General features: G+C 42.7%; 1 protein-coding gene across 1 annotated transcript in view; it reads left to right on the top strand.

Moving 5' to 3' along the window:
• IRF9 (interferon regulatory factor 9) overlaps positions 1-25,585 on the top strand; it is a 37,248-nt gene extending 11,663 nt beyond the window's left edge. The window contains exons 7-9 of the mRNA XM_075828871.1: positions 23,737-24,102; positions 24,388-24,503; positions 24,766-25,585. Of these exons, the coding sequence (XP_075684986.1) occupies positions 23,737-24,102; positions 24,388-24,503; positions 24,766-24,921 (638 nt within the window). The 3' untranslated portion in view covers positions 24,922-25,585. The remainder of the gene's footprint in view (positions 1-23,736; positions 24,103-24,387; positions 24,504-24,765) is intronic.
• The last annotated feature ends 639 nt before the right edge of the window (positions 25,586-26,224 follow it).

The raw sequence follows: 26,224 nt of genomic DNA, 5'->3' as shown, positions 1-26,224 counted from the left end.
GGAGGAGACTGTCAGCAGGATTGTATGGTGACGCTGGAGGAGACTGTCAGCAAGATTGGGTGGGGACGCTGGAGGAGACTGTCAGCAGTATTGGGTGGTGATCCTGGAGGAGACTGTCAGCAGGATGGAGGGATAAAGATATTTAGCAGGAGAGGCATGTAAAATGCACAAAGAAAACGTGTCAAATACATGCTGTGTGAACCTGTCAACTGAAAAGTCATTCACTTCACTTTCATCATTTTTAGGGTATGTTCACACGGCAACGCAAAATACGTCTGAAATTACCGAGCTGTTTTCAGGCGAAAACAGCTCCTGAATTTCAGAAGTTTTTGCAAGTGCACGCGTTTTTCGCGGCGTCTTTTATGGACGTAATTGGAGCTGTTTTTCAATGGAGTCAATGAAAAACGGCTCTAATTATGTCCCAAGAAGTGACATGCACTTCTTTGAGGCGGGCCTCTTTTTACGCGCCGTCTTTTGACAGCGACGCATAAAAATACACCTCGTCTGCACAGAACATCATAAAACCCATTGAAATCAATGGGCAGATGTTTGCAGACGTATTGGAGCCGTGTTTTCAGGCGTAATTCGAGGCGTAAAACGGCCGAATTACGTCTGAAAATAGGCCGTGTGAACATACCCTAAGGGTAATTTAAACCGCAAGGTGAACACCGTAAAAAAAAACTGTAAAAAACAATGGCGAAATTGCAATTTTTTTCCATTGCCCCCCAAAAAAGTCATAATAAAAATTAATCAATAAGTCCCATGTACCCCAAAACAGTGCCAATCAAAACTACGTCTCGTCTCGCAAAAAACGAGCCCAAAAAATCACAACATTGACGGAAAAATAAAAAAATTACAGCTCTTGGAAAGCGACGATGCAAAAACAAATAATTTTAGTTCAAAAGTGTTTTTATTGTAAAAAAGTCGTAAAACATAAAAAAACTCTACATATGTGGTATCGTCGTAATCGTACCGACCCATAGAATAAATGTAACATGTTATTTATGCCGCACAGGGAATGGCGTCCATTTAAAACGCATAGAACTATGGTGAAATTTCAGGGGTTTTTCCGAATCCCCTCCCAAAAAAAAGTTAATAAAAGTTAATAAAAAAATGATATGTACCCTAAAATGGTGCAATTAAAAAGTACAACTAATCCTGCAAAAAACAAGTCCTCATACAGCTATGTGGACGGAAAAATAAAAAAGTTATAGCTCTTTGAATGCGACTATAGAGAAACGAATAAAATAGCTTGGTCATTAGGGCCTAAAATAGGCTGGTCACTAAGAGGTTAAAGGGAACCTGTCACCAGCATTTCACCTATTAAACCAGCAATACTTGGAAGTGGGTGAAAAATCATTTTTATGTAACCTAGAACTATCTTCTTAGTAGGCTCCGTACCTTTTAGTATTCAGTTTTTTAGTGTTCCTGCACCGTATACTAATGAGAGTCATATCTTCATTCCTCAAGCCTTTCCAAGTTAACCCCGCCTCCTTACTTTTGAGTGACAGCTTAATTTTGAATGACCGCATTCAAGGTGGGCCAGTTTTTGGCGATGGGCGGGCATAGGAATAGAAATAAACGAGGCTGCCGGATTATTACCATAAAAGGCGCAAAATGTCTGCAGACCGTTATTTACGATCGGAGGAGGAGTTTAGGAGGGGGGATAATGGTAATGAACTTTTGATAGCAGCAGCCAGCAAGGGGTGAGTGGAGTTCAATAGGTGAAATGCTGGTGACAGGTTCCCTTTAATTCTCTCGACGACGCAGTCGCAAGTGCCACTCTTTGCTTTGATGGGTCTAGCGTCCAATCAGGAGATCGCTAGAACCGTCACTCAGAGGGGAGGTGCTGGCACCGTTCTCTAAGGAGAAGCCAGGAGCACTTGCATATCAAGGGTCCGCCTCAGGGGCACTTGCGACCGAGGTGCCGGGGGAATTAGGCATCTATTTTTCAGTCATGCAACTTGCATGACTGAGACAACAGGTATCGTTACAAGGCCCTGCCCCTCTCCTCTACAGCGCTGTCAGCAGTTTTGAGGCCTCAAAACTGGTGACAGATTCCCTTTAAGGCAATGTTCAGATGTGACCCCACTGAAAATCCCTTCAATTCAAATGAATGGAATTTTTTCAAGATACCATTCACATGCTACAGAAAATCAGTACAGATTTTGGGATGTGGTGCGGAGATTTAAATCTTCAGCCACCCATTTCTTTTGTGGATTTCTTGCAGGCTACATTCACACGATCGTGAAAAACGGTCGTGTGACAGCCGTTTTTTTTTACGGCCGTCAAACGGACGTTTTCAAAACTATGCAGGTCTATGGATGTATTCAAACGGTCATTTTTTTTTAACGGCCCGTTAATACAGGTCGTTAAAAAATAGGACATGTCCTATTTTTGTCCGTAATCCCGGCCCCACGGAACTCAATTGATCAGTATTTAATGGCCGTTTTTCAGGAATCAATCCTTGTAATGGCCGGTAAAAAGTGATCCTGGCCGAGGACTCCCTGCACACAGTTCTACTTTGAGCGTTGAGCCCGATGGAGCCCTTGACATTACTGTCCATATATGGACAGGGAAGTCAGGGCTTTCAACTATGGAGTCCCCGGCCAGAGCATCACAATGCCGGGGAATCCTGTCTTGCGAAAGCTCTTGTAGTATCATACACTGTGCCCCTTAATACAATAGTGCTACACACTGTGCCCCTGAATATAATAGTACCATACACTGTGCCCATTGATAAAATTGTGTCATACACTGTAAAGTAATGCAACACACACAATCACCCTGTAGATAGTGCCCCCTGAGGCGTTCCCTGTAGATAGGGCCTCTATATAGTTCCCTGTAGTTAGTGCCCTCTATATAATCCCCTGTAGTTTGTGCCCCCTATATAGTTCCCTGTAGTTAGGGTCCCCTATAGATAAGGCTCCCAACAATGGCCACAGTAAAGAGAAAAAAAAAAACATTATATGCTTACCTGTTACTCATTCACGCGCTGTCCTCCAACGACGCCATTCCTCCTCGAGTGGAACGACGCAGCGACTGCATCATCGCTGTGCCTCGACAGGGCAGCGATAGGCAACTCAATTGTACAATTGAGCGCAGGGGACCGGTTCCGGTTTCCCGATGCACCCCGAATCTGTGAACCAGCTGTAACATTAACAACCGATTCTGGAGAACCAGGATGAACTGGCCGGATCCCAGCCCTGGTCAGGGGCTACTCCTGGAGCGGAATCCTCGGCCAGAGCGCTGCCGACGCTCTAGCAGTGGATTCCGCTCTTAGAGGAAATCCCTGAAGTCACTGTTCATATATGGATAGTGACGCCAGGGGTTTCTCCAGTAGCGGAATCCCCTGGCCATAGCGTCGGAAACGCTCTGGCAGTGGATTCCGCACTTGGTGCCCCTGACGTCACTGTCCATATATGGATAGAGACATCAGGGGCTCCCTCCAGGAGCGGCCAGAGGGATTCTACAAGGGAAGGTGCCATTTACGGGGGGCGGGGTGGTGCTGTCTGCAGGGGGGGGAGGGGTTGGTGCTATCTACAAGGGGGTGCTATCTACAGGGAGGTTGGTGCTACCTGCAGGGGGGTGGTGCTATCTACAGGGACAAAGTGCCACAGTGACCACATATAAAGTGCCAGTACCCTAATAGTGCCACAGTTTACATAGTGCAACAGTGCCCATTTAGATAGCGCCAGTGTCCCAGTAGATCGTGCCACCACCCTATGTAGTGACACAGTGCCCATGTAGATAGCGCCACACCCCAAGTAGATAGCACCACCCCCCTTCAGATAGCACCACCCCCTGTAGATAGCACCAACCTCCCCTGTAGATAGCACCAACCCCCCTGTAGATAGCACCACCCCCCTGTAGATGGTACCATCCCCATAGTAGATAGCACTCCCTGTAGATAGCACCAACACCCCGTGTAGATAGCAACACCCTCCTGTAGATAGCACTACCACCCTGTAGATAGCACCACCCCTCTGTAGATAGAACCAACCTCCCCTGTAGATAGCACCAACCCCACTGTAGATAGCACCACCCCTCTGTAGATAGCACCACCACCCCGCCCCCCCAGTAGATATAGCCACTGTAGCTCCCTGTAGGAAAGGAATCCCTCTGGCCGGGGATTCCGATCCTAGACAGATCACCTGACGTCTCTGTTCATATATTCTTTCCCAGACATCGTCTGGTATTCCCTCTAAGAGCGGAATCCACTGCCAGAGCGTCGGCAGCACACTGGCCAGGGATTCCCATCCAGAAGTAGCCCCTGACGTCAATGTCCATATATGGGTAGTGAATCCAGGGGCTTCTCCAGGAGCGGAATCCCCAGCCTAGGCATCGGTAACGCTCTGGCCGGGCATTCCGCTCTAGGACTAACCCCTAATGCCGGGGGCTTCTCCAAGAGCGGAATCCCCGACCAGAGCGGGGTCTGGCCATTGATTACGCTCCTACAGGCAGCTACAGTGGTGCTCTCTACAGGGGGTGCCATATATGGGTGGCGGTTGCTACCTGCAGGGGGGGGTTGGTGCGATCTACAGGGGGTGCTATCTACATGGGGGAGTGCTATCTAGAGGGGGGGTCAGAGGGAGCCCCTGACGTCACTGTTCATAGGGCTTTCCCAAGACAGGAGTCCCCTACAGTGCTCTGGCCGTGAACTCTGTTGTTGAAAGCCAGACATCACTGTCCATATATGGACAGTAATGTCAAGGACTTCCCCGGGCTCAGCGCTCAAAGTAGCGCTGTGTTCGGGGAGTCCTTGGCCAGAATCAGTGTTTATCGGTCGTTGCAAGGATTGATTCCTTAAAAACGGCCCGTAAAAACTGATCCATTGAGTTCTATGGGAGGCTTCTGGCCATGAAAACGGACAAAAATAGAACATTTCCTATATTTTGATGGCCAGTATTCACGGGCCGTTAAAAAAAATGTCGAAAGTAATCATTGCAGCACTCCCAGAATAAGTGAAAAATTCAATCTTATTTATTTCAGCTTACATAGTGTGACGTTTCAATCCCACACTGGGATTTTTTTCAAGCTTCACTACGCTATGTTTCAGTCGAAAAAACAGGAATGGACGCAAACTGAAACCAACTGAAAGAAAAAGAATACCATTGTAATCAATGGTATTGCGAACAGAAAAGGCTACTTTACATTTGTCTTTCTGTTCACCTGTTCCTCTTACGGAACAGATGGATGGAAAGACCAAACTGTAGGCAGAAGTCATGTGAACAGGGCCTTAGTATTGTACATAAATTTAGTGACTAGCAATGAGCGGCAGCAACGGCCCTGAAGACAGAGAACATGGCGGGTGCACTGCACAGTGTCCCCATGTTCTCTGTCTTCAGAGACGTTGCCACCGCTAATTCCTTCATTGATTCCGTCAAAACGACGGAACCCTTGCACAACTGAGACAAAAGGAAACCATTGGCGCCGGATCCGTCACCATTGAAATCAGTGGTGATGGAAACGGAAAGCTTTGGTTTCCGTTTGTGTCAGTCAGGGTCCCGTTCCGACGGAAAGCTCAGACGGAACGTTGAAACGGGACCCTCGCGCAGATGTGAACGAAGCCTTAGCAGTTGGAGCTGGAGAGGATTAGAGTGGTACCTGGGTCCATCCATCTAGGTTCCAGAGACAGGCTGCCTTCAACATGAGGCCATAGTAAAGCCTGCAGGAAGTAAGAAACCGCCTTAATAGAAGGAAATCTTCTGAAATCTACTAAGAGTAACAGGAATGCATTCTGTGGACTGTGAACAATATCACCATATATGTTGGTGAGTCTCATCCTTCTTATATACGCCTTTACTACCCTTACTGACAGGCTGAGAGCCATTACACAGAAGCAGAAAGCTGCATTTATGGACAAATATCTTATCGTCCCACTGAATTGACAAGGGTAGGAAGCCACAAGTATAGTAGAGAGAGAGGGTCCCCCGCTCCTGCATCTTGCGCTTCATCGTATTACAAGGATTGAGTTTAATGTAAGAGATGTGCCTCCATATCATATGGAGGACTGTAACCGCCATTTTATGTCGAAAACGTAAGAAAAATTGTGCCGCGAGCAAGCCTGTTAGGGTATGTGCACATGCAAAATAAAAACCGTCAGAAAATACGCGATTTTCGTGGCATTTTTTACGGCCGTTTTTGGAGCTGATTTTCTATAGTCAATGAAAAACGGCTCCAAAAACGGGCGTCTTTTTACGTGCCGTTTTTGGAAAACGAGGCGTAAAAAAACGCACCGTCGGAAAAGAACTCCGTATTTCCCATTGAAATCAGTGGGCAGATGTTTGTAGGCATTCTGCTTCCGTTTTTTCAGGCGTTTTTCGATGCGTAAACGCACCGAAATACGCCTGAAAACACTACGTGTGCACGTACCCTTAAACTGCCACTCTTCAGCCTCCTGTTTGCACCCATAAAATCAAGGACACCCCAAAACACCATCAATACAGGAGTAGACACAGGGAGTGTCCAGGGGGAAATCAAGAGACTGCCATCCTCATTAACCAGTGCAAACCCCCTCATCACTAGCTATGAGCAGGCCCTGAGAGAAAAGGAAGGCCTGTTGGCCATCTCGATCCATACTTCAAGCCGAGCCGGCTGCCAATTTGTGGGCTTAGGCCCAGGGGCGTATCTAGGAAAGACTGGGCCCCATAGCAAACTTTTGACTGGGACCCACCTCCGCTGGGTATCACACAACCCCCCCTTGTAGATAGTGCCTCCCTATAGATTCTACCACACAGCGCCCCCCTATAGATAGCACCATACACAGCCCCCTGAAGATAGCGGCATACACAGCCCCCTGTAGATAATGCCTTACAGCCCCAAATCCCCCTGTAGATAACCCCATACAGCCCCCCTGTAGATAACACCATACAGAAACCCCCCCTGTAGATAACACCATACAGAAACCCCCCCCTGTAGATAACACCATACAGAAACCCCCCCTGTAGATAACACCATACAGACCCCTGTAGATAACACCATACAGACCCCTGTAGATAACGCCATACAGACCCCTGTAGATAACGCCATACAGCACCCCTGTAGATAACGCCATACAGCACCCCTGTAGATAACGCCATACAGCCCCCTGTAGATAACGCCATACAGCCCCCCTGTAGATAACGCCATACAGCCCCCCTGTAGATAACGCCATACAGCCCCCCCCCCCCCGTAGATAACGCCATACAGCCCCTCCTGTAGATAACGCCATACAGACCCCTCCTGTAGATAACGCCATACAGACCCCACTTGTAGATAACACCATACAGACCCCACTGTAGATAACGCCATACAGACCCCCCTGTAGATAACGCCATACAGACCCCCCTGTAGATAACGCCATACAGACCCCCCTGTAGATAACGCCATACAGACCCCCCTGTAGATAACGCCATACAGACCCCCCTATAGATAACGCCATACAGACCCCCCCCCCAAAAAAAATCGGCCTATAGTTTGTCCTACAAAAGACATGTATCCCCTATCCACAGGATAGGGGATACATGTGTGATCGCTGGCAGCGATAAGGAGAAAGTCCCCCGAACTTCTCCATGACACAAACCCGACTTCCGGCGTCAGTTCAATAAAAATGAAAGGAGCGCTGGTCACGCATGCGCACAAGCGCGACCGGTGTGCAAGTAATTTCTATGGAGCTGCAGACAGACCCCTGAAGTCCGAGGTTTGTCATGAAGAACTTCGGGGGACTTTCCGTCCCCCGTTCTCCTTATCGCTGGGCGTCCCAGCGATCCCATATCCTGCGTATAGGGGATGCATGTCTTTTGTAGGAACAACCCCTTCAGTGGCGTTGCGCTGTAGCAGCCGTTGCAGCTGCTAGCGGAGCCTCCGTGCATGGTAGGGGGTGCCCGTGCCGGGCGGGCGGGTCTCTCTATCTCTATCTTCATCTATCTCTATCTCTCTTCATCTATCTCTATCTCTCTTCATCTATCTCTATCTCTCTTCATCTATCTCTATCTCTCACTGGTAAAATTAACCTAGCCTAAAAATTCTAGACTGTTCATGTCTTTGACAGTGGGCAAACTTACAAAATCAGCAAGGGATCAAATACTTATTTCCTTCACTGTAAGTGCACGTCAAGTTGCAGGGGGTGAAGTATTCAGCACGCTCACGTGCTGAGTGCGCTCCATACCCTGTGGGTGTCAGCTGTGTATTTCAGCTGACACCCGGCACTAATGGCCAGGAACAGCAATCGCGCTGTTCCTGGCCGTTTAACCCCTCAAATGCTGCGGTCAATCGCGACCACAGCATGTAAGGCATTATAAAGAGGGGGGCGCCCTCCTCCGACATGGCAGCCCAGGGGCCTAATGAAGGCCCCAGGACTGCCTTCACACTGCCTCAGGCAGGGCTTTACAGAAGCGGTAAAAATGACAATACTGTATACTGCAATACATTAGTATTGCAGTGTATTGTACCAACGATTGCAGGATCAACTTCCCTAGGGGGACTAATAGAATATGTGTATAAAAAAGTAAAATAAAGTTTTTAGTAGTGAATTTTTAAAAATAATTAATTTATTAATTTAAGTGTTAAAAATAAAAACCTTTTCCCATTTTTCCTTTTATGTAATGTAAAAAATAAAAGAAGAAACAAAATTGGTATCGCTGTGTCCATAAAGGTCTAAACTTTTACGATATATCATTATTTAATGCGCACGGTAAACGCCGTAATGAGAAAAAAATCTAAAACGCCAGAATCGCAGTTTTTTGGTCAACTTACCGATGAAAAAAAAAAATCGAATAAAAAGTAATCAAAAAGTCATATGTACCAGAAAATAGCATCAATAAAAACCACAGCTTGGGCCGCAAATAATAAGCCCTCGCACCGCCCAATCAACAAAAAAATAAAAAAGTTATGGCTTTCAGAATATGGACAAATAAAGTTTTTTCTTTGTAAAAGGAGTAAAACATTAAAAAACCTAAATAAATATGGTATCACCGTAAACGTATTGAACAGCAGAATAAAGTAAATTTGTCGTTTTTACCGCACGGCGAAAGACGTAACAACGAAACTCAAAAGAAAATGGTACTTTAAATGGTACTTTAAATGGTGCCAATAGAAACTCAAACTCCTTCTGCAAAAACAAGACTTTACATCACTCCATTGATGTAAAAATGTATGGCTGATAGAAGGTGGAGAGTGTAAAACAAAAATGAAAAAAATAAATGGCTTGGACACTAAGGAGTTAACCCCTTAATGACCAGCCTATTTTAGACGTTAATGACCAAGCTATTTTTTAAGTTTTTCCATCGTCGCATTCCAAGAGCTATAACTTTTTTATTTTTGCATCGACATAGCTGTAGAAGGTCTTGTTTTTTGCGGGACAAGTTGTATTTTTTAATAGCACCATTTTGAGGTACATATTATTTATTAACTTTTTTTTGGGGGGGGGAATAGAAAAAAATCTGACATTTCGCCACTCTTTTTTTGCGTCCTAAATCTACGCCGTTTACCGTGTGCTATAAATAACACAATAACTTTATTCAGCGGGTTGTTACGATTGCAACGATACCAAATTTGTATAGTTTTTGTATGTTTTACTACTTTTACACAGTAAAAACACTTTTTTTTCAAAATTATTTGTTTTTGTGTCTCCATATTTGAAGAGCCGTAACGTTTTTATTTTTTCGCCGATGCAGTTGTATGAGGGCTTTTTTTTTGCGGGACGACTTGTAGTTTTCATTGGTACCATTTTGGAGTAGATGCGACTTTTTAATCACATTTTTTTAAAGTCAGGATTCACAGAAAACAGCAATTTTTCCATCTTTTTTTATTTAATTTTTTACGGCGTTCACCGAGCGGGTTAAGTAATGTAACAGCTTTATAGTCGGGGTCGTTACGGACGCGGCGATACCAAATATGTGTAACTTTTTACTTTATTTTGGTTTTTTAATACTAAAGCAGTTTGTAAGGGGAAAAAGTGGGTTTTTCATTTTTTTTTCACATTTTTTTTAAATTAACTTTATTAAACTTTTTTTTAAACTTTTTTACTAGTCCCACTACGGGACTTTAATATGCGATTCTGCGATCGCTATTATAATTCACTGCAATACTTCTGTATTGCAGTGTATTATGCCTGTCCGTTTAAAACGGACAGGCATCTGCTATGTCATGCCTGCGGCATTATCTAGCAGGCATTCATTGCAGACAGCAATACCTATACCAGACTGTGAAGACTACTAGTATATCCAGAAAATGAAACACATATAGCACAAGTCATGTACCATGACAATATAAAATAAACTTTATTGAAATATACATAACATATTGGCCATCAAAATATAAAAACAATATAGCACACAGTTAAAAAGGAGAGTATGGAGGAGCTGCATGAATAATCCAATATATATGCTACCATACTATAAACATCCTGTGATGTGGTAACAAATGCAGATATCTATAGAAAAGATGATCATATAGATCAAGTATTTGGACAACAGAAGCACATAAATATATTTAGCACCTGACAGAAGAGCACACAATTGTGCATGCATATAAAAGTATACAGCTAGAGCTCCAAGTTGCACCCAAAACAAAGACCATGCTTTATAAATAAAGGATATTGCACAAACCCATGGACTGCATGATAGGAAGCACGCAGGAACACTCCACACTGACCGCCCCCGACGCACGTTTCGCCGTCAGCTTTCTCAAGGGGTACTGACTGATGGGATAGTGGTTGTTTTAAATATAAAATGCAGAGGGAGGGGACTACACGAATAGCCAAACACTAAGCAGTGTTCACAGCATATGGAGATCTGCAATCACAGATCAAATTACACCTACCATGCTGCAGGCACCATTAGGCTATGTTCACACAGGGCACTTTGCAGGAGGAACATCCGCCTCAAAATTCTGTTTGGAAGTCCGAGGCAGATATTCCTCTCCCTGCACGTCGATTTACGCTGCAATTCTCGCGCCGCTCTGCGCCCGCGGCCATTGAGCGCCGCGGGCAAAAAACAGCGCGAGACACGCTTTCTCCTGCCTCCCATTGAAGTCAATGGGAGGTCAGAGGCGGAAGCGCCCGAGGATAGGGCATGTCGCTTCCACTTCCCGCGAGGCAGTTTCACTGCTCGCGGGAAAAAGACCCCGACGCCTCCCATTGAAATCAATGGGAGGCGTTTTCGGGCCGTTTTTGCCGAGTCTTGCGACGCGGTTTCCGCGTCAAAGAACTCGCCAAAATACTCTGTGCGAATACAGCCTCAATGTGCACGGACGACGGAAGCCACATTCGTCTCTGCGGACGCCATCATACCTGCTTGGCGCATGCGCACCGGCACTGATCCGGATGTCGGAAACTGCCATGGACTTAAACTACAAACTGCGCATGCACACTGCAAAAAGACTAAAGGGAGGGGCTGGCATTATACAGGGAAGGGTTAGTGGCCATTTAAGAGCCTGGCAGTTAAGCCAGAAACCCAAACACGAGATAAAGGTCATGTACTGACCAGGAGTGCCGTATATAGCACTAAAACAATCTACCCCGGGAAAACATAGTGAAAGCATAGTTAATACATTAGTCGGTACTTCCGAGTACCTGGGTATCTCACAAGGTAGTTGACATTATCACTGGACAGCTGGAGCACGCACATAAAAATCCCATATACATAGACGTGAATGAATATACATGCATACATAAATACACAACAATATCAATATTCTACACATATTAGTACATCACTGTAAATAGCACCATACAATTAAAAATTCCACTTTATTTTACAATAAATACCATCGTAAAAAAAATAAAATAATTTTTTGACATATATAAATATACAATGTACCCCCATATAAACAAATAATAGTAAATAGTGTAAATAAAGTGCAAGGGGAGTGAGGAGAGGTGAGTGAACACACGTGCTCGTGATAGTGAAAAGAAGTGAGGAAAATAAATAAATAAAATAGTTAGATTATGTGAAGGAGTAAAAAAAGGACTGCACCTGAAAAATATATAGCCATTATTAAACATGCAGAAATATAAACATATTCAATATGAATCATTATATAGTGTATTGTATAAATGACAAAAATATGAAAACCTATATAAAAATATGAAAATGATGCGACTCAATATGAGCGTGTTAGAGACCATAAAAATAATCAATGCATCATGACTGAAAGTCATCAAAATGTAAGTGATCTAATAAATATAACTGAACACATGTATACAATTAAAATCCATACATGTGCAAAAAATATATATATATTCAAAAAAATGTGTAGTGAGTATACGTGGATATAATATAATGGATAAGAAACATGAAACAATATATATAGATTCATGCATGATATATAAAAAGTGATAATGTGTATAGACTTAGGTATATAAATATGTTAATTAATTAGTGTATATAAAGTAGTAAAAATATACAAATATATAAAGTTGGTACACTAAAAGTGTATACATAATATGTGCATGTAGTAAACATGATATCATACAAGAAATACAACAACAACAATATGTAAATTCATATAAACATGTGTCAGTAAGAGAGAGAAATATGGATAAGGTACGTGTACCAGTACCAATACCTACCCCTTGAGAAAGCTGAGAACATCCCAAAATACCAAACATATACAAAAAAGGGTATAAATGTACAGCAATGTATACATGAAATGACATTCCCATGCATACACTAAGCCCACATATGATAATAGCACGCAGAAGAAAGCGGGAACGGGCACAATTTGGGCATCATAAAGCACCTCCGCTATAACTGGACAAATGAGCCAATGTATCCATATCGCCTGCAAAGAGATTGAGAATTTGAGATAGTGTAGAATACTCAAAAATAGTCCGACCTGAGTATATATAACTCACACCGACAGAACATTGCGTCCCCACCGCAACAGCATGATCACAGAAATGTATCAACCAGAAATAATCCCATCACACAATTAAAATATCATAAAACTAACTATATTCCATAAAAGTGACGCCATGGAGCCCACGGGGTAAATTACAAGAAGGAAGCGAAGGACATTTTTTCATTTAGACCATATGGTGAACTAGTGTTAAGCTTTGTTATCCACTTGCACTCGATACGTTCAAGCTTGCGAAAAGTGTCTCCACCACGTGTTCCGATGATGATTTTATCAATGCCATGTACTTTCAGATCTTGCCACCTGTTGTTATGATGGTCCCGGAAATGTCTGGGGATAGATTTAAGTTTATTAATCATCTCCCAATCATTATCCGCAATTTTTTCAGCCTTTTTAATGTCTCTTACATGTTCCTGAATTCTTATTTTAAGCTCTCTTGTGGTCATGCCAATATAGGAGAGACCACACGGGCATGTTGCCCTGTAGACAACCCCCGATGTACTGCAATTAATAAAATGCACAATTTTGTAGCATTTTTTGTTTTCAGAGTCCGGGAAAGTATCCGTTTTGACTATCAAATTGCAGATAGAGCAATGGCCACAGGGGAATGATCCCCACTTTGGTCCCTTGGAACCATATAGATACATATTAGAGTTTGGGGCACTATAGTGACTCCGAACTAGATGGTCGCTTAAGGTCTTGCTCCTTTTGGCTGTAAGTTGGGGTTTGGGGGGTAGAAGCCTTTTAAGATCAGGGTCTGTCAACAGTATGGGCCAAAAGCGCGTAACAATTTTGTGCATCTCAGACCATTGTGTATTGTAGGTAGTGATAAGCCTTACCGTGTCCTCACTGTTTTTCTTTTTGCGCTGTTGTTGAACAAGAAGACTATTACGGTCAGTATGGTATGCTCTCTGATACCCTTTCTCAATATCATTTTTACGGTATCCTCGTTGTGCAAACCGAGCCTTCAAACATTGGGATTCATTTTCGAAGTTTGATTGTGAATCGCATACACGTCGTGCCCGCAGGAATTGTCCTGTGGGGATGGCGCGTATAGTGTGTGAGGGGTGGAACGAAGATGCATGTAAAAGAGCATTTACAGCAGTTTTTTTGCGAAAAATAGTGGTACTGAGCTTACCCGTATTTTGTACAGAAATCTTGATGTCCAGAAATTCCATAAAGTCCTGACTAATCACATTTGTCAGTTTGATGTTACATGTATTGGTATTTAAGATGGTTAGAAATCGATCAAGCTCAGCTCGCGTACCCTGCCAAATAAACAGTATATCGTCAATAAAGCGCATCCAACTGACAACGCTACCCGAAACCGTATCCATAACTGCTCTCACAATCTCCTGTTCCCAATGGCCCAGAAATAGGTTAGCATAGGACGGCGCACAGGTAGCACCCATCGCCGTCCCACGTAACTGTAAATAGAATTTGTCTCTGAACAGAAAATAATTATGTTCCAAGACAAAACGCAAAAGGTGGATGAGAAAGTGGACCAAATCCTGATCAAGGTTGCCTGCTCCTAGGAAATATGAGACCGCGGACAGACCCAAATCATGATCTATACAAGTGTAAAGGGATTCTACATCACAGGATACCAAAAACATATCCTGCTCCATTGTTACACCATCAAGGCGTTTCAGCACATCCGTAGAATCCTTGATGTATGATTGGAGTCCCTCCACACATGGACGGAGATAAAAGTCTAAAAAACGGCATGCCGATTCACATAAACTACCACAGCCAGACACAATTGGTCGACCGGGAGGTCTCTTTTGGTCTTTATGCACCTTGGGCAACAAGTATAGTGTAGGGGTGATGGGAAATTTCACAATAAGCCCATCCAGAACTTTTTTAGTGATAATATTGTCCACCAATGCATCCGCAAGCATTTTATCCAACTGTTCCTTAAAACCTTCAGTAGGGTTGGAGGTCAGGCGTTTATAGCATCTAGCATCACGCAATTGTCTGTATGCCTCCAATTCATACATCTCCACCGGCCAAATCACCACATTTCCACCCTTGTCTGCTGGTTTGAATACCACACCCTTCATCTCTTTTAGTTCAAAAAGCGCCTTGCGTTGGGCCCACGATAGATTATCATGGCTCCGCTGCTGTGGAAGTTTGCGCAATTCATCGGTGACCATTTTAACAAACATGTCAACTGATGGGTTAAGAGACAAGGATGGAAATGTGGTAGACCGGGGGCGAATAGTTGTTGGGAATTTGCCAGTGCTCACCTCCTGCTCCTGAAGAAGGGATTCTAACGCCCGGACCGCTTCCAATTCCTCCTGTGCTGTAAACAAGTTATGAGGATCATTTTTAGAAAAATATTTCTTATATATTAATTTGCGTGCAAACAGGAAAACATCCTTAATGGCTGTGAAATCATCAAATCCTGATACAGGACAGAAAGTTAAGCCCAAGGAAAGCACAGAGATTTGACACGGAGTTAATACTCGGTCAGAGAGGTTAATTACCTTCATCTCGCCTCCCATGTTTTCCTCCGCAGAATTAAATTTTCTTTTGGTTGGGGTCTGTCTTTTCTCATATCTCCTAGTTCTCATAGGGACACTCCCATGTGATGCCCCAGAGGTCGTACTCTCAAATGATGACACAGACTCGGAGCGTGTCAACATAGAGGGACCCCTCCGTTGCCATTTATATACCCTCTGTTCTTGGAAATCCAACAAGTCACGTTGGAATTTTTTAGATTTAAATTCTTTGATGTCATTCTCCCATTTAATATACTCGGTGCTCAACTCTTGTTCAAATTTAGCCAGGAGTTCAGGATTCAGATCTGTTTTAATTTTATTCTGTAAGGGCAATATTAATTTTTCAATTTCTTCCAATTGTTTTTTGTCCCAACCAATCAGAAGTTCTATGAACATCTGAGAGCAGGATTTACAGGCTTCCTCCCATCGCGATCGCATGGTCAAATCATCAAAAGGAAAAGATGGAAACACTTGAACACGTAATCCTCTAGGGATCAATTCTTTTGTAAGGTATTGTTCCAATGAAACCTTGTTCCACCAAATACGCATCCTTCGCTTGAGTAATTCCTTCAATTTTTTCTGGGTTTCCAATATACCAATATGGACAACCCCTGTGGGTCCCACAGCATCATTGCTAAAAACTTGAGTCACCAAAGACAACCAATTGGATTCCCTGGTGTGGAAATCCATATTTGTAACAAGGCCTATTAACAAAAACAGACAAAATGATGAATACCTATACGAGTATAGACCATTGGCATACGCCAAACAATAATGCGTCCACACAAATCATAAAGCAAATATCAATACCTATACCAGACTGTGAAGACTACTAGTATATCCAGAAAATGAAACACATATAGCACAAGTCATGTACCATGACAATATAAAATAAACTTTATTGAAATATACATAACATATTGGCCATCAAAATATAAAAACAATATAGCACACAGTTAAAAAGGAGAGTATGGAGGAGCTGCATGAATAATCCAATATATATGCTACCATACTATAAACATCCTGTGATGTGGTAACAAATGCAGATATCTATAGAAAAGATGATCATATAGATCAAGTATTTGGACAACAGAAGCACATAAATATATTTAGCACCTGACAGAAGAGCACACAATTGTGCATGCATATAAAAGTATACAGCTAGAGCTCCAAGTTGCACCCAAAACAAAGACCATGCTTTATAAATAAAGGATATTGCACAAACCCATGGACTGCATGATAGGAAGCACGCAGGAACACTCCACACTGACCGCCCCCGACGCACGTTTCGCCGTCAGCTTTCTCAAGGGGTACTGACTGATGGGATAGTGGTTGTTTTAAATATAAAATGCAGAGGGAGGGGACTACACGAATAGCCAAACACTAAGCAGTGTTCACAGCATATGGAGATCTGCAATCACAGATCAAATTACACCTACCATGCTGCAGGCACCATTAGGCTATGTTCACACAGGGCACTTTGCAGGAGGAACATCCGCCTCAAAATTCTGTTTGGAAGTCCGAGGCAGATATTCCTCTCCCTGCACGTCGATTTACGCTGCAATTCTCGCGCCGCTCTGCGCCCGCGGCCATTGAGCGCCGCGGGCAAAAAACAGCGCGAGACACGCTTTCTCCTGCCTCCCATTGAAGTCAATGGGAGGTCAGAGGCGGAAGCGCCCGAGGATAGGGCATGTCGCTTCCACTTCCCGCGAGGCAGTTTCACTGCTCGCGGGAAAAAGACCCCGACGCCTCCCATTGAAATCAATGGGAGGCGTTTTCGGGCCGTTTTTGCCGAGTCTTGCGACGCGGTTTCCGCGTCAAAGAACTCGCCAAAATACTCTGTGCGAATACAGCCTCAATGTGCACGGACGACGGAAGCCACATTCGTCTCTGCGGACGCCATCATACCTGCTTGGCGCATGCGCACCGGCACTGATCCGGATGTCGGAAACTGCCATGGACTTAAACTACAAACTGCGCATGCACACTGCAAAAAGACTAAAGGGAGGGGCTGGCATTATACAGGGAAGGGTTAGTGGCCATTTAAGAGCCTGGCAGTTAAGCCAGAAACCCAAACACGAGATAAAGGTCATGTACTGACCAGGAGTGCCGTATATAGCACTAAAACAATCTACCCCGGGAAAACATAGTGAAAGCATAGTTAATACATTAGTCGGTACTTCCGAGTACCTGGGTATCTCACAAGGTAGTTGACATTATCACTGGACAGCTGGAGCACGCACATAAAAATCCCATATACATAGACGTGAATGAATATACATGCATACATAAATACACAACAATATCAATATTCTACACATATTAGTACATCACTGTAAATAGCACCATACAATTAAAAATTCCACTTTATTTTACAATAAATACCATCGTAAAAAAAATAAAATAATTTTTTGACATATATAAATATACAATGTACCCCCATATAAACAAATAATAGTAAATAGTGTAAATAAAGTGCAAGGGGAGTGAGGAGAGGTGAGTGAACACACGTGCTCGTGATAGTGAAAAGAAGTGAGGAAAATAAATAAATAAAATAGTTAGATTATGTGAAGGAGTAAAAAAAGGACTGCACCTGAAAAATATATAGCCATTATTAAACATGCAGAAATATAAACATATTCAATATGAATCATTATATAGTGTATTGTATAAATGACAAAAATATGAAAACCTATATAAAAATATGAAAATGATGCGACTCAATATGAGCGTGTTAGAGACCATAAAAATAATCAATGCATCATGACTGAAAGTCATCAAAATGTAAGTGATCTAATAAATATAACTGAACACATGTATACAATTAAAATCCATACATGTGCAAAAAATATATATATATTCAAAAAAATGTGTAGTGAGTATACGTGGATATAATATAATGGATAAGAAACATGAAACAATATATATAGATTCATGCATGATATATAAAAAGTGATAATGTGTATAGACTTAGGTATATAAATATGTTAATTAATTAGTGTATATAAAGTAGTAAAAATATACAAATATATAAAGTTGGTACACTAAAAGTGTATACATAATATGTGCATGTAGTAAACATGATATCATACAAGAAATACAACAACAACAATATGTAAATTCATATAAACATGTGTCAGTAAGAGAGAGAAATATGGATAAGGTACGTGTACCAGTACCAATACCTACCCCTTGAGAAAGCTGAGAACATCCCAAAATACCAAACATATACAAAAAAGGGTATAAATGTACAGCAATGTATACATGAAATGACATTCCCATGCATACACTAAGCCCACATATGATAATAGCACGCAGAAGAAAGCGGGAACGGGCACAATTTGGGCATCATAAAGCACCTCCGCTATAACTGGACAAATGAGCCAATGTATCCATATCGCCTGCAAAGAGATTGAGAATTTGAGATAGTGTAGAATACTCAAAAATAGTCCGACCTGAGTATATATAACTCACACCGACAGAACATTGCGTCCCCACCGCAACAGCATGATCACAGAAATGTATCAACCAGAAATAATCCCATCACACAATTAAAATATCATAAAACTAACTATATTCCATAAAAGTGACGCCATGGAACCCACGGGGTAAATTACAAGAAGGAAGCGAAGGACATTTTTTCATTTAGACCATATGGTGAACTAGTGTTAAGCTTTGTTATCCACTTGCACTCGATACGTTCAAGCTTGCGAAAAGTGTCTCCACCACGTGTTCCGATGATGATTTTATCAATGCCATGTACTTTCAGATCTTGCCACCTGTTGTTATGATGGTCCCGGAAATGTCTGGGGATAGATTTAAGTTTATTAATCATCTCCCAATCATTATCCGCAATTTTTTCAGCCTTTTTAATGTCTCTTACATGTTCCTGAATTCTTATTTTAAGCTCTCTTGTGGTCATGCCAATATAGGAGAGACCACACGGGCATGTTGCCCTGTAGACAACCCCCGATGTACTGCAATTAATAAAATGCACAATTTTGTAGCATTTTTTGTTTTCAGAGTCCGGGAAAGTATCCGTTTTGACTATCAAATTGCAGATAGAGCAATGGCCACAGGGGAATGATCCCCACTTTGGTCCCTTGGAACCATATAGATACATATTAGAGTTTGGGGCACTATAGTGACTCCGAACTAGATGGTCGCTTAAGGTCTTGCTCCTTTTGGCTGTAAGTTGGGGTTTGGGGGGTAGAAGCCTTTTAAGATCAGGGTCTGTCAACAGTATGGGCCAAAAGCGCGTAACAATTTTGTGCATCTCAGACCATTGTGTATTGTAGGTAGTGATAAGCCTTACCGTGTCCTCACTGTTTTTCTTTTTGCGCTGTTGTTGAACAAGAAGACTATTACGGTCAGTATGGTATGCTCTCTGATACCCTTTCTCAATATCATTTTTACGGTATCCTCGTTGTGCAAACCGAGCCTTCAAACATTGGGATTCATTTTCGAAGTTTGATTGTGAATCGCATACACGTCGTGCCCGCAGGAATTGTCCTGTGGGGATGGCGCGTATAGTGTGTGAGGGGTGGAACGAAGATGCATGTAAAAGAGCATTTACAGCAGTTTTTTTGCGAAAAATAGTGGTACTGAGCTTACCCGTATTTTGTACAGAAATCTTGATGTCCAGAAATTCCATAAAGTCCTGACTAATCACATTTGTCAGTTTGATGTTACATGTATTGGTATTTAAGATGGTTAGAAATCGATCAAGCTCAGCTCGCGTACCCTGCCAAATAAACAGTATATCGTCAATAAAGCGCATCCAACTGACAACGCTACCCGAAACCGTATCCATAACTGCTCTCACAATCTCCTGTTCCCAATGGCCCAGAAATAGGTTAGCATAGGACGGCGCACAGGTAGCACCCATCGCCGTCCCACGTAACTGTAAATAGAATTTGTCTCTGAACAGAAAATAATTATGTTCCAAGACAAAACGCAAAAGGTGGATGAGAAAGTGGACCAAATCCTGATCAAGGTTGCCTGCTCCTAGGAAATATGAGACCGCGGACAGACCCAAATCATGATCTATACAAGTGTAAAGGGATTCTACATCACAGGATACCAAAAACATATCCTGCTCCATTGTTACACCATCAAGGCGTTTCAGCACATCCGTAGAATCCTTGATGTATGATTGGAGTCCCTCCACACATGGACGGAGATAAAAGTCTAAAAAACGGCATGCCGATTCACATAAACTACCACAGCCAGACACAATTGGTCGACCGGGAGGTCTCTTTTGGTCTTTATGCACCTTGGGCAACAAGTATAGTGTAGGGGTGATGGGAAATTTCACAATAAGCCCATCCAGAACTTTTTTAGTGATAATATTGTCCACCAATGCATCCGCAAGCATTTTATCCAACTGTTCCTTAAAACCTTCAGTAGGGTTGGAGGTCAGGCGTTTATAGCATCTAGCATCACGCAATTGTCTGTATGCCTCCAATTCATACATCTCCACCGGCCAAATCACCACATTTCCACCCTTGTCTGCTGGTTTGAATACCACACCCTTCATCTCTTTTAGTTCAAAAAGCGCCTTGCGTTGGGCCCACGATAGATTATCATGGCTCCGCTGCTGTGGAAGTTTGCGCAATTCATCGGTGACCATTTTAACAAACATGTCAACTGATGGGTTAAGAGACAAGGATGGAAATGTGGTAGACCGGGGGCGAATAGTTGTTGGGAATTTGCCAGTGCTCACCTCCTGCTCCTGAAGAAGGGATTCTAACGCCCGGACCGCTTCCAATTCCTCCTGTGCTGTAAACAAGTTATGAGGATCATTTTTAGAAAAATATTTCTTATATATTAATTTGCGTGCAAACAGGAAAACATCCTTAATGGCTGTGAAATCATCAAATCCTGATACAGGACAGAAAGTTAAGCCCAAGGAAAGCACAGAGATTTGACACGGAGTTAATACTCGGTCAGAGAGGTTAATTACCTTCATCTCGCCTCCCATGTTTTCCTCCGCAGAATTAAATTTTCTTTTGGTTGGGGTCTGTCTTTTCTCATATCTCCTAGTTCTCATAGGGACACTCCCATGTGATGCCCCAGAGGTCGTACTCATCAAATGATGATGTTTATATGGGGGTACATTGTATATTTATATATGTCAAAAAATTATTTTATTTTTTTTACGATGGTATTTATTGTAAAATAAAGTGGAATTTTTAATTGTATGGTGCTATTTACAGTGATGTACTAATATGTGTAGAATATTGATATTGTTGTGTATTTATGTATGCATGTATATTCATTCACGTCTATGTATATGGGATTTTTATGTGCGTGCTCCAGCTGTCCAGTGATAATGTCAACTACCTTGTGAGATACCCAGGTACTCGGAAGTACCGACTAATGTATTAACTATGCTTTCACTATGTTTTCCCGGGGTAGATTGTTTTAGTGCTATATACGGCACTCCTGGTCAGTACATGACCTTTATCTCGTGTTTGGGTTTCTGGCTTAACTGCCAGGCTCTTAAATGGCCACTAACCCTTCCCTGTATAATGCCAGCCCCTCCCTTTAGTCTTTTTGCAGTGTGCATGCGCAGTTTGTAGTTTAAGTCCATGGCAGTTTCCGACATCCGGATCAGTGCCGGTGCGCATGCGCCAAGCAGGTATGATGGCGTCCGCAGAGACGAATGTGGCTTCCGTCGTCCGTGCACATTGAGGCTGTATTCGCACAGAGTATTTTGGCGAGTTCTTTGACGCGGAAACCGCGTCGCAAGACTCGGCAAAAACGGCCCGAAAACGCCTCCCATTGATTTCAATGGGAGGCGTCGGGGTCTTTTTCCCGCGAGCAGTGAAACTGCCTCGCGGGAAGTGGAAGCGACATGCCCTATCCTCGGGCGCTTCCGCCTCTGACCTCCCATTGACTTCAATGGGAGGCAGGAGAAAGCGTGTCTCGCGCTGTTTTTTGCCCGCGGCGCTCAATGGCCGCGGGCGCAGAGCGGCGCGAGAATTGCAGCGTAAATCGACGTGCAGGGAGAGGAATATCTGCCTCGGACTTCCAAACAGAATTTTGAGGCGGATGTTCCTCCTGCAAAGTGCCCTGTGTGAACATAGCCTAATGGTGCCTGCAGCATGGTAGGTGTAATTTGATCTGTGATTGCAGATCTCCATATGCTGTGAACACTGCTTAGTGTTTGGCTATTCGTGTAGTCCCCTCCCTCTGCATTTTATATTTAAAACAACCACTATCCCATCAGTCAGTACCCCTTGAGAAAGCTGACGGCGAAACGTGCGTCGGGGGCGGTCAGTGTGGAGTGTTCCTGCGTGCTTCCTATCATGCAGTCCATGGGTTTGTGCAATATCCTTTATTTATAAAGCATGGTCTTTGTTTTGGGTGCAACTTGGAGCTCTAGCTGTATACTTTTATATGCATGCACAATTGTGTGCTCTTCTGTCAGGTGCTAAATATATTTATGTGCTTCTGTTGTCCAAATACTTGATCTATATGATCATCTTTTCTATAGATATCTGCATTTGTTACCACATCACAGGATGTTTATAGTATGGTAGCATATATATTGGATTATTCATGCAGCTCCTCCATACTCTCCTTTTTAACTGTGTGCTATATTGTTTTTATATTTTGATGGCCAATATGTTATGTATATTTCAATAAAGTTTATTTTATATTGTCATGGTACATGACTTGTGCTATATGTGTTTCATTTTCTGGATATACTAGTAGTCTTCACAGTCTGGTATAGGTATTGATATTTGCTTTATGATTTGTGTGGACGCATTATTGTTTGGCGTATGCCAATGGTCTATACTCGTATAGGTATTCATTCATTGCAGACAGACCTGGGGGCCTTTATTAGGCCCCCGGCTGCCATGGGAGACAATGACACTCGGCGATCGTATCGCCGGGTGTCGGTGGGAGAGAGAGGGAGCTCCCTCCCTCTCTCCAAAACCACTCAGATGCGGTGCACTCTATTGAGCACCGCATCTGAGGGGTTAAACGGGTGAGATCGATACTAATATCGATCTCACACGGCAGAGCAGGGACGCTCCCAGCCCTCAGCTGCCTCTGGCAGCTGAGAGCAGGGAGATTTGACAGCTCCCTGCTCTGTTTACTTATTCCGATGCCGCGACGTAAAAAGTCTATGGCATCGGAATAAGACCCGTTAGTGACCGACGTAAAAAGACTATGGGCCGGTCACTAACGGGTTAAGAACGGAAGCCATGGCACTAGTGTAAACAAAGCCATATTGCAATGTGGGAGCACTTGCCCTTGAGAGTGTCTAATAACAGGTTGTGAAGAAAGAGCAGAATTACATGTAAGTGGCCTTACATTGATTTCAAATGTCTATTTTCTAGATATACTGTAGTAATGTTCTCCCTGATTTATCTTCCAGATTTGAAGATTACAGTGATTTACAGTGGCATTGAAGTGGCACAGAAGGTGGTTCAAAGTGGAGAATGTAAATTGTCAGCTCGGGTTCCTGCTGAAAGCTTTCTTAGTGGTATGGAGCATGTACTTCTTCCTGTCCCAGGAGAGAACTTTAGAACAGACATACGTAGGAGAACCGAGGCGCTTCTCAGTTTCCTTCAATCTGGCGTTATGCTGGCGAGTAATGCTGATGGAATCTTTGCTCAACGTCAGAAATCGTGTTCGGGACGTATTTACTGGACTGGACCTTTTACAAATGTTCTAGGAGAGATCAACAAACTGGAAAGAGATGCCCTCGTAAAACTGTTTGACACCCAGAAGTTCTTAAGTGGTAAGAGTGTCAAATATGTGATCACTTATACTCATATTTAGTGAATCTAAGAGGAAGTAGTATTCTGCCTGAAATTTTGGTATGGGCCTGCTGCTTGATTCTGTGGAGAAGAGTTATGAGCACTGGAGCCAGGAAAAAGGCGTGCTGCCCATAGCACCTTGCTGCTTTTATTTCCCAGGGCCTGTGAAGCATGAGAGCTGGAATTATGATTGCTATGGACAATTCCTCCAGTTTTTCCTAACATTATTTTAATGAATGTCCCCCTATCTTTTGTATTTCTTTCAGATCTGGAAACATACAGAGCAGAAGGAGGCACACCACCTGATTACCACGTAACTTTATGTTTTGGGGAGGAAATTTCAGAATCTAGCCATACTACAGACAAACTTATCACAGCAAAGGTGAGAAAACGTTGCACTTTATTTGATATAGCTACAACCATCATATTGAGAACACTATTTAGTTTTGTACAAGAAAAAAAGTTAGCCAATATTTGCTAGAATCAGTTTATAAATGTTATTCTTCTACAGTCTTCTATTTATGGAATGTTTTTGTCATCTGTAATATATATTTTTTTGCATAAAATGTTTACTGTTTTTTAGTTTAATCTTGCAACCTGGTAATGTAGACTGTGAAATGACTAATCCTTTATTCTCTCTACAGATAGAACAAGTCTTGGCCTCTGAGATGGTGCATCAAGCAACTGAGAGTCTCTGTCCTGTTCAGTTCTCTGATCCACTCGAGCAGAATCCCTCTTCTCCATATCTCATTACTCTGTTACCAGTAACTACATTGGATAGCATTCCTGAACTTTCATAATTTAGCCACTTCCACAAACTGCATATTCCCCAGTACTCCTATCATCCAGGTTTAATACCATCTATATATCTTTTAGTTTGGACTTGTATGTAAACAGTTTCATTGTGTGCCTAAAGACAAAGGTGTACCTGGGTGGGGGTGGCTGGCGATTCATGTGCCCCAGGCACTGAATGAAAGGGGGGGGGGGTTAACTAGCCACTCTGCCTTGGCCAATGTCGTTTGATACAAGGCTAGGGCAGAGAACTGAATCTTTGTCCCAGGTGACGTAAAACCTAGCTATGTCTCTACCTGAAATAGTACTTTTTACTTCATCTTGAGCACCTGTAGAAACTAGAGCACTGAAGTTGAGAACTAGTGTGTTGTCATCTGTATAGTGTCTGAATCCACACCTTGTATTTCATTGTGAACTTGTTAGAGTTGTTCAAATATACTGTACACGTTGTACAATATTTCATTTTTAATATTGGAATTTTAATAACTCTTCTTTTTTATAGAAATTTATTTTTACTGTTGCGTTAAGCTTTCGGCTAGATGAAAACCTTTGCTAGTTGTATCAAATGTAATGATTTGGCAGTGATGATGGCTTCCTGTTACCAGAGTGACCGGACAATCCACCATTGTATCTGAAATGAAGTTGCATCTTGTCTTAGCTGCAATGGGCATAGCCTGTTGTGTAGCCACCTGATGAAAATGAAGGCTGGTGACACATCAGATGACACTGGACCTCTGGCACAAGCCCACCGAATGTCACCTCTGTGTCACTATACCTCCCTTCGCTGGAATATGTGATATACTTATACATCTTTATTATAGATTGTATAGGTTTTAGGTCAATATATTTTTCTTAGTTTCATATTAGTTCCGTTAGACATTTTTTCTATCATTATCACCATTGATTACCATACATATACAATATAATTCTATGTTCAGTTATAACCTTAAAGAGGCTCTGTCACCAGATTTTGCAGCCCCTATCTGCTATTGCAGCAGATAGGCGCTGCAATGTAGATTACAGTAACGTTTTTATTTTTAAAAAACGAGCATTTTTGGCCAAGTTATGACCATTTTTGTAGTTATGCAAATAAGGCTTGCAAAAGTCCAAGTGGGTGTGTTTAAAAGTACAAGTCCAAGTGGGCGTGTATTAGGTGCGTACATCGGGGCGTTTTTAATACTTTTACTAGCTGGGCGCTGTGAAGAGAAGTAACATCCTCTTCTCTTCAGAACGCCCAGCTTGTGACAGTGCAGATCTGTGACGTCACTCACAGGTCCTGCATCGTGACGGCCACATCGGCAGCAGAGGCTA

The sequence above is a fragment of the Rhinoderma darwinii genome, chromosome 1 (genome assembly GCF_050947455.1).
Source record: "Rhinoderma darwinii isolate aRhiDar2 chromosome 1, aRhiDar2.hap1, whole genome shotgun sequence".
In the NCBI taxonomy this organism is placed as follows: Eukaryota; Metazoa; Chordata; class Amphibia; order Anura; family Rhinodermatidae; genus Rhinoderma; species Rhinoderma darwinii.
Note: the sequence above shows the minus strand (reverse complement) of the source record. Positions and strands in the feature narration are given on the sequence as shown.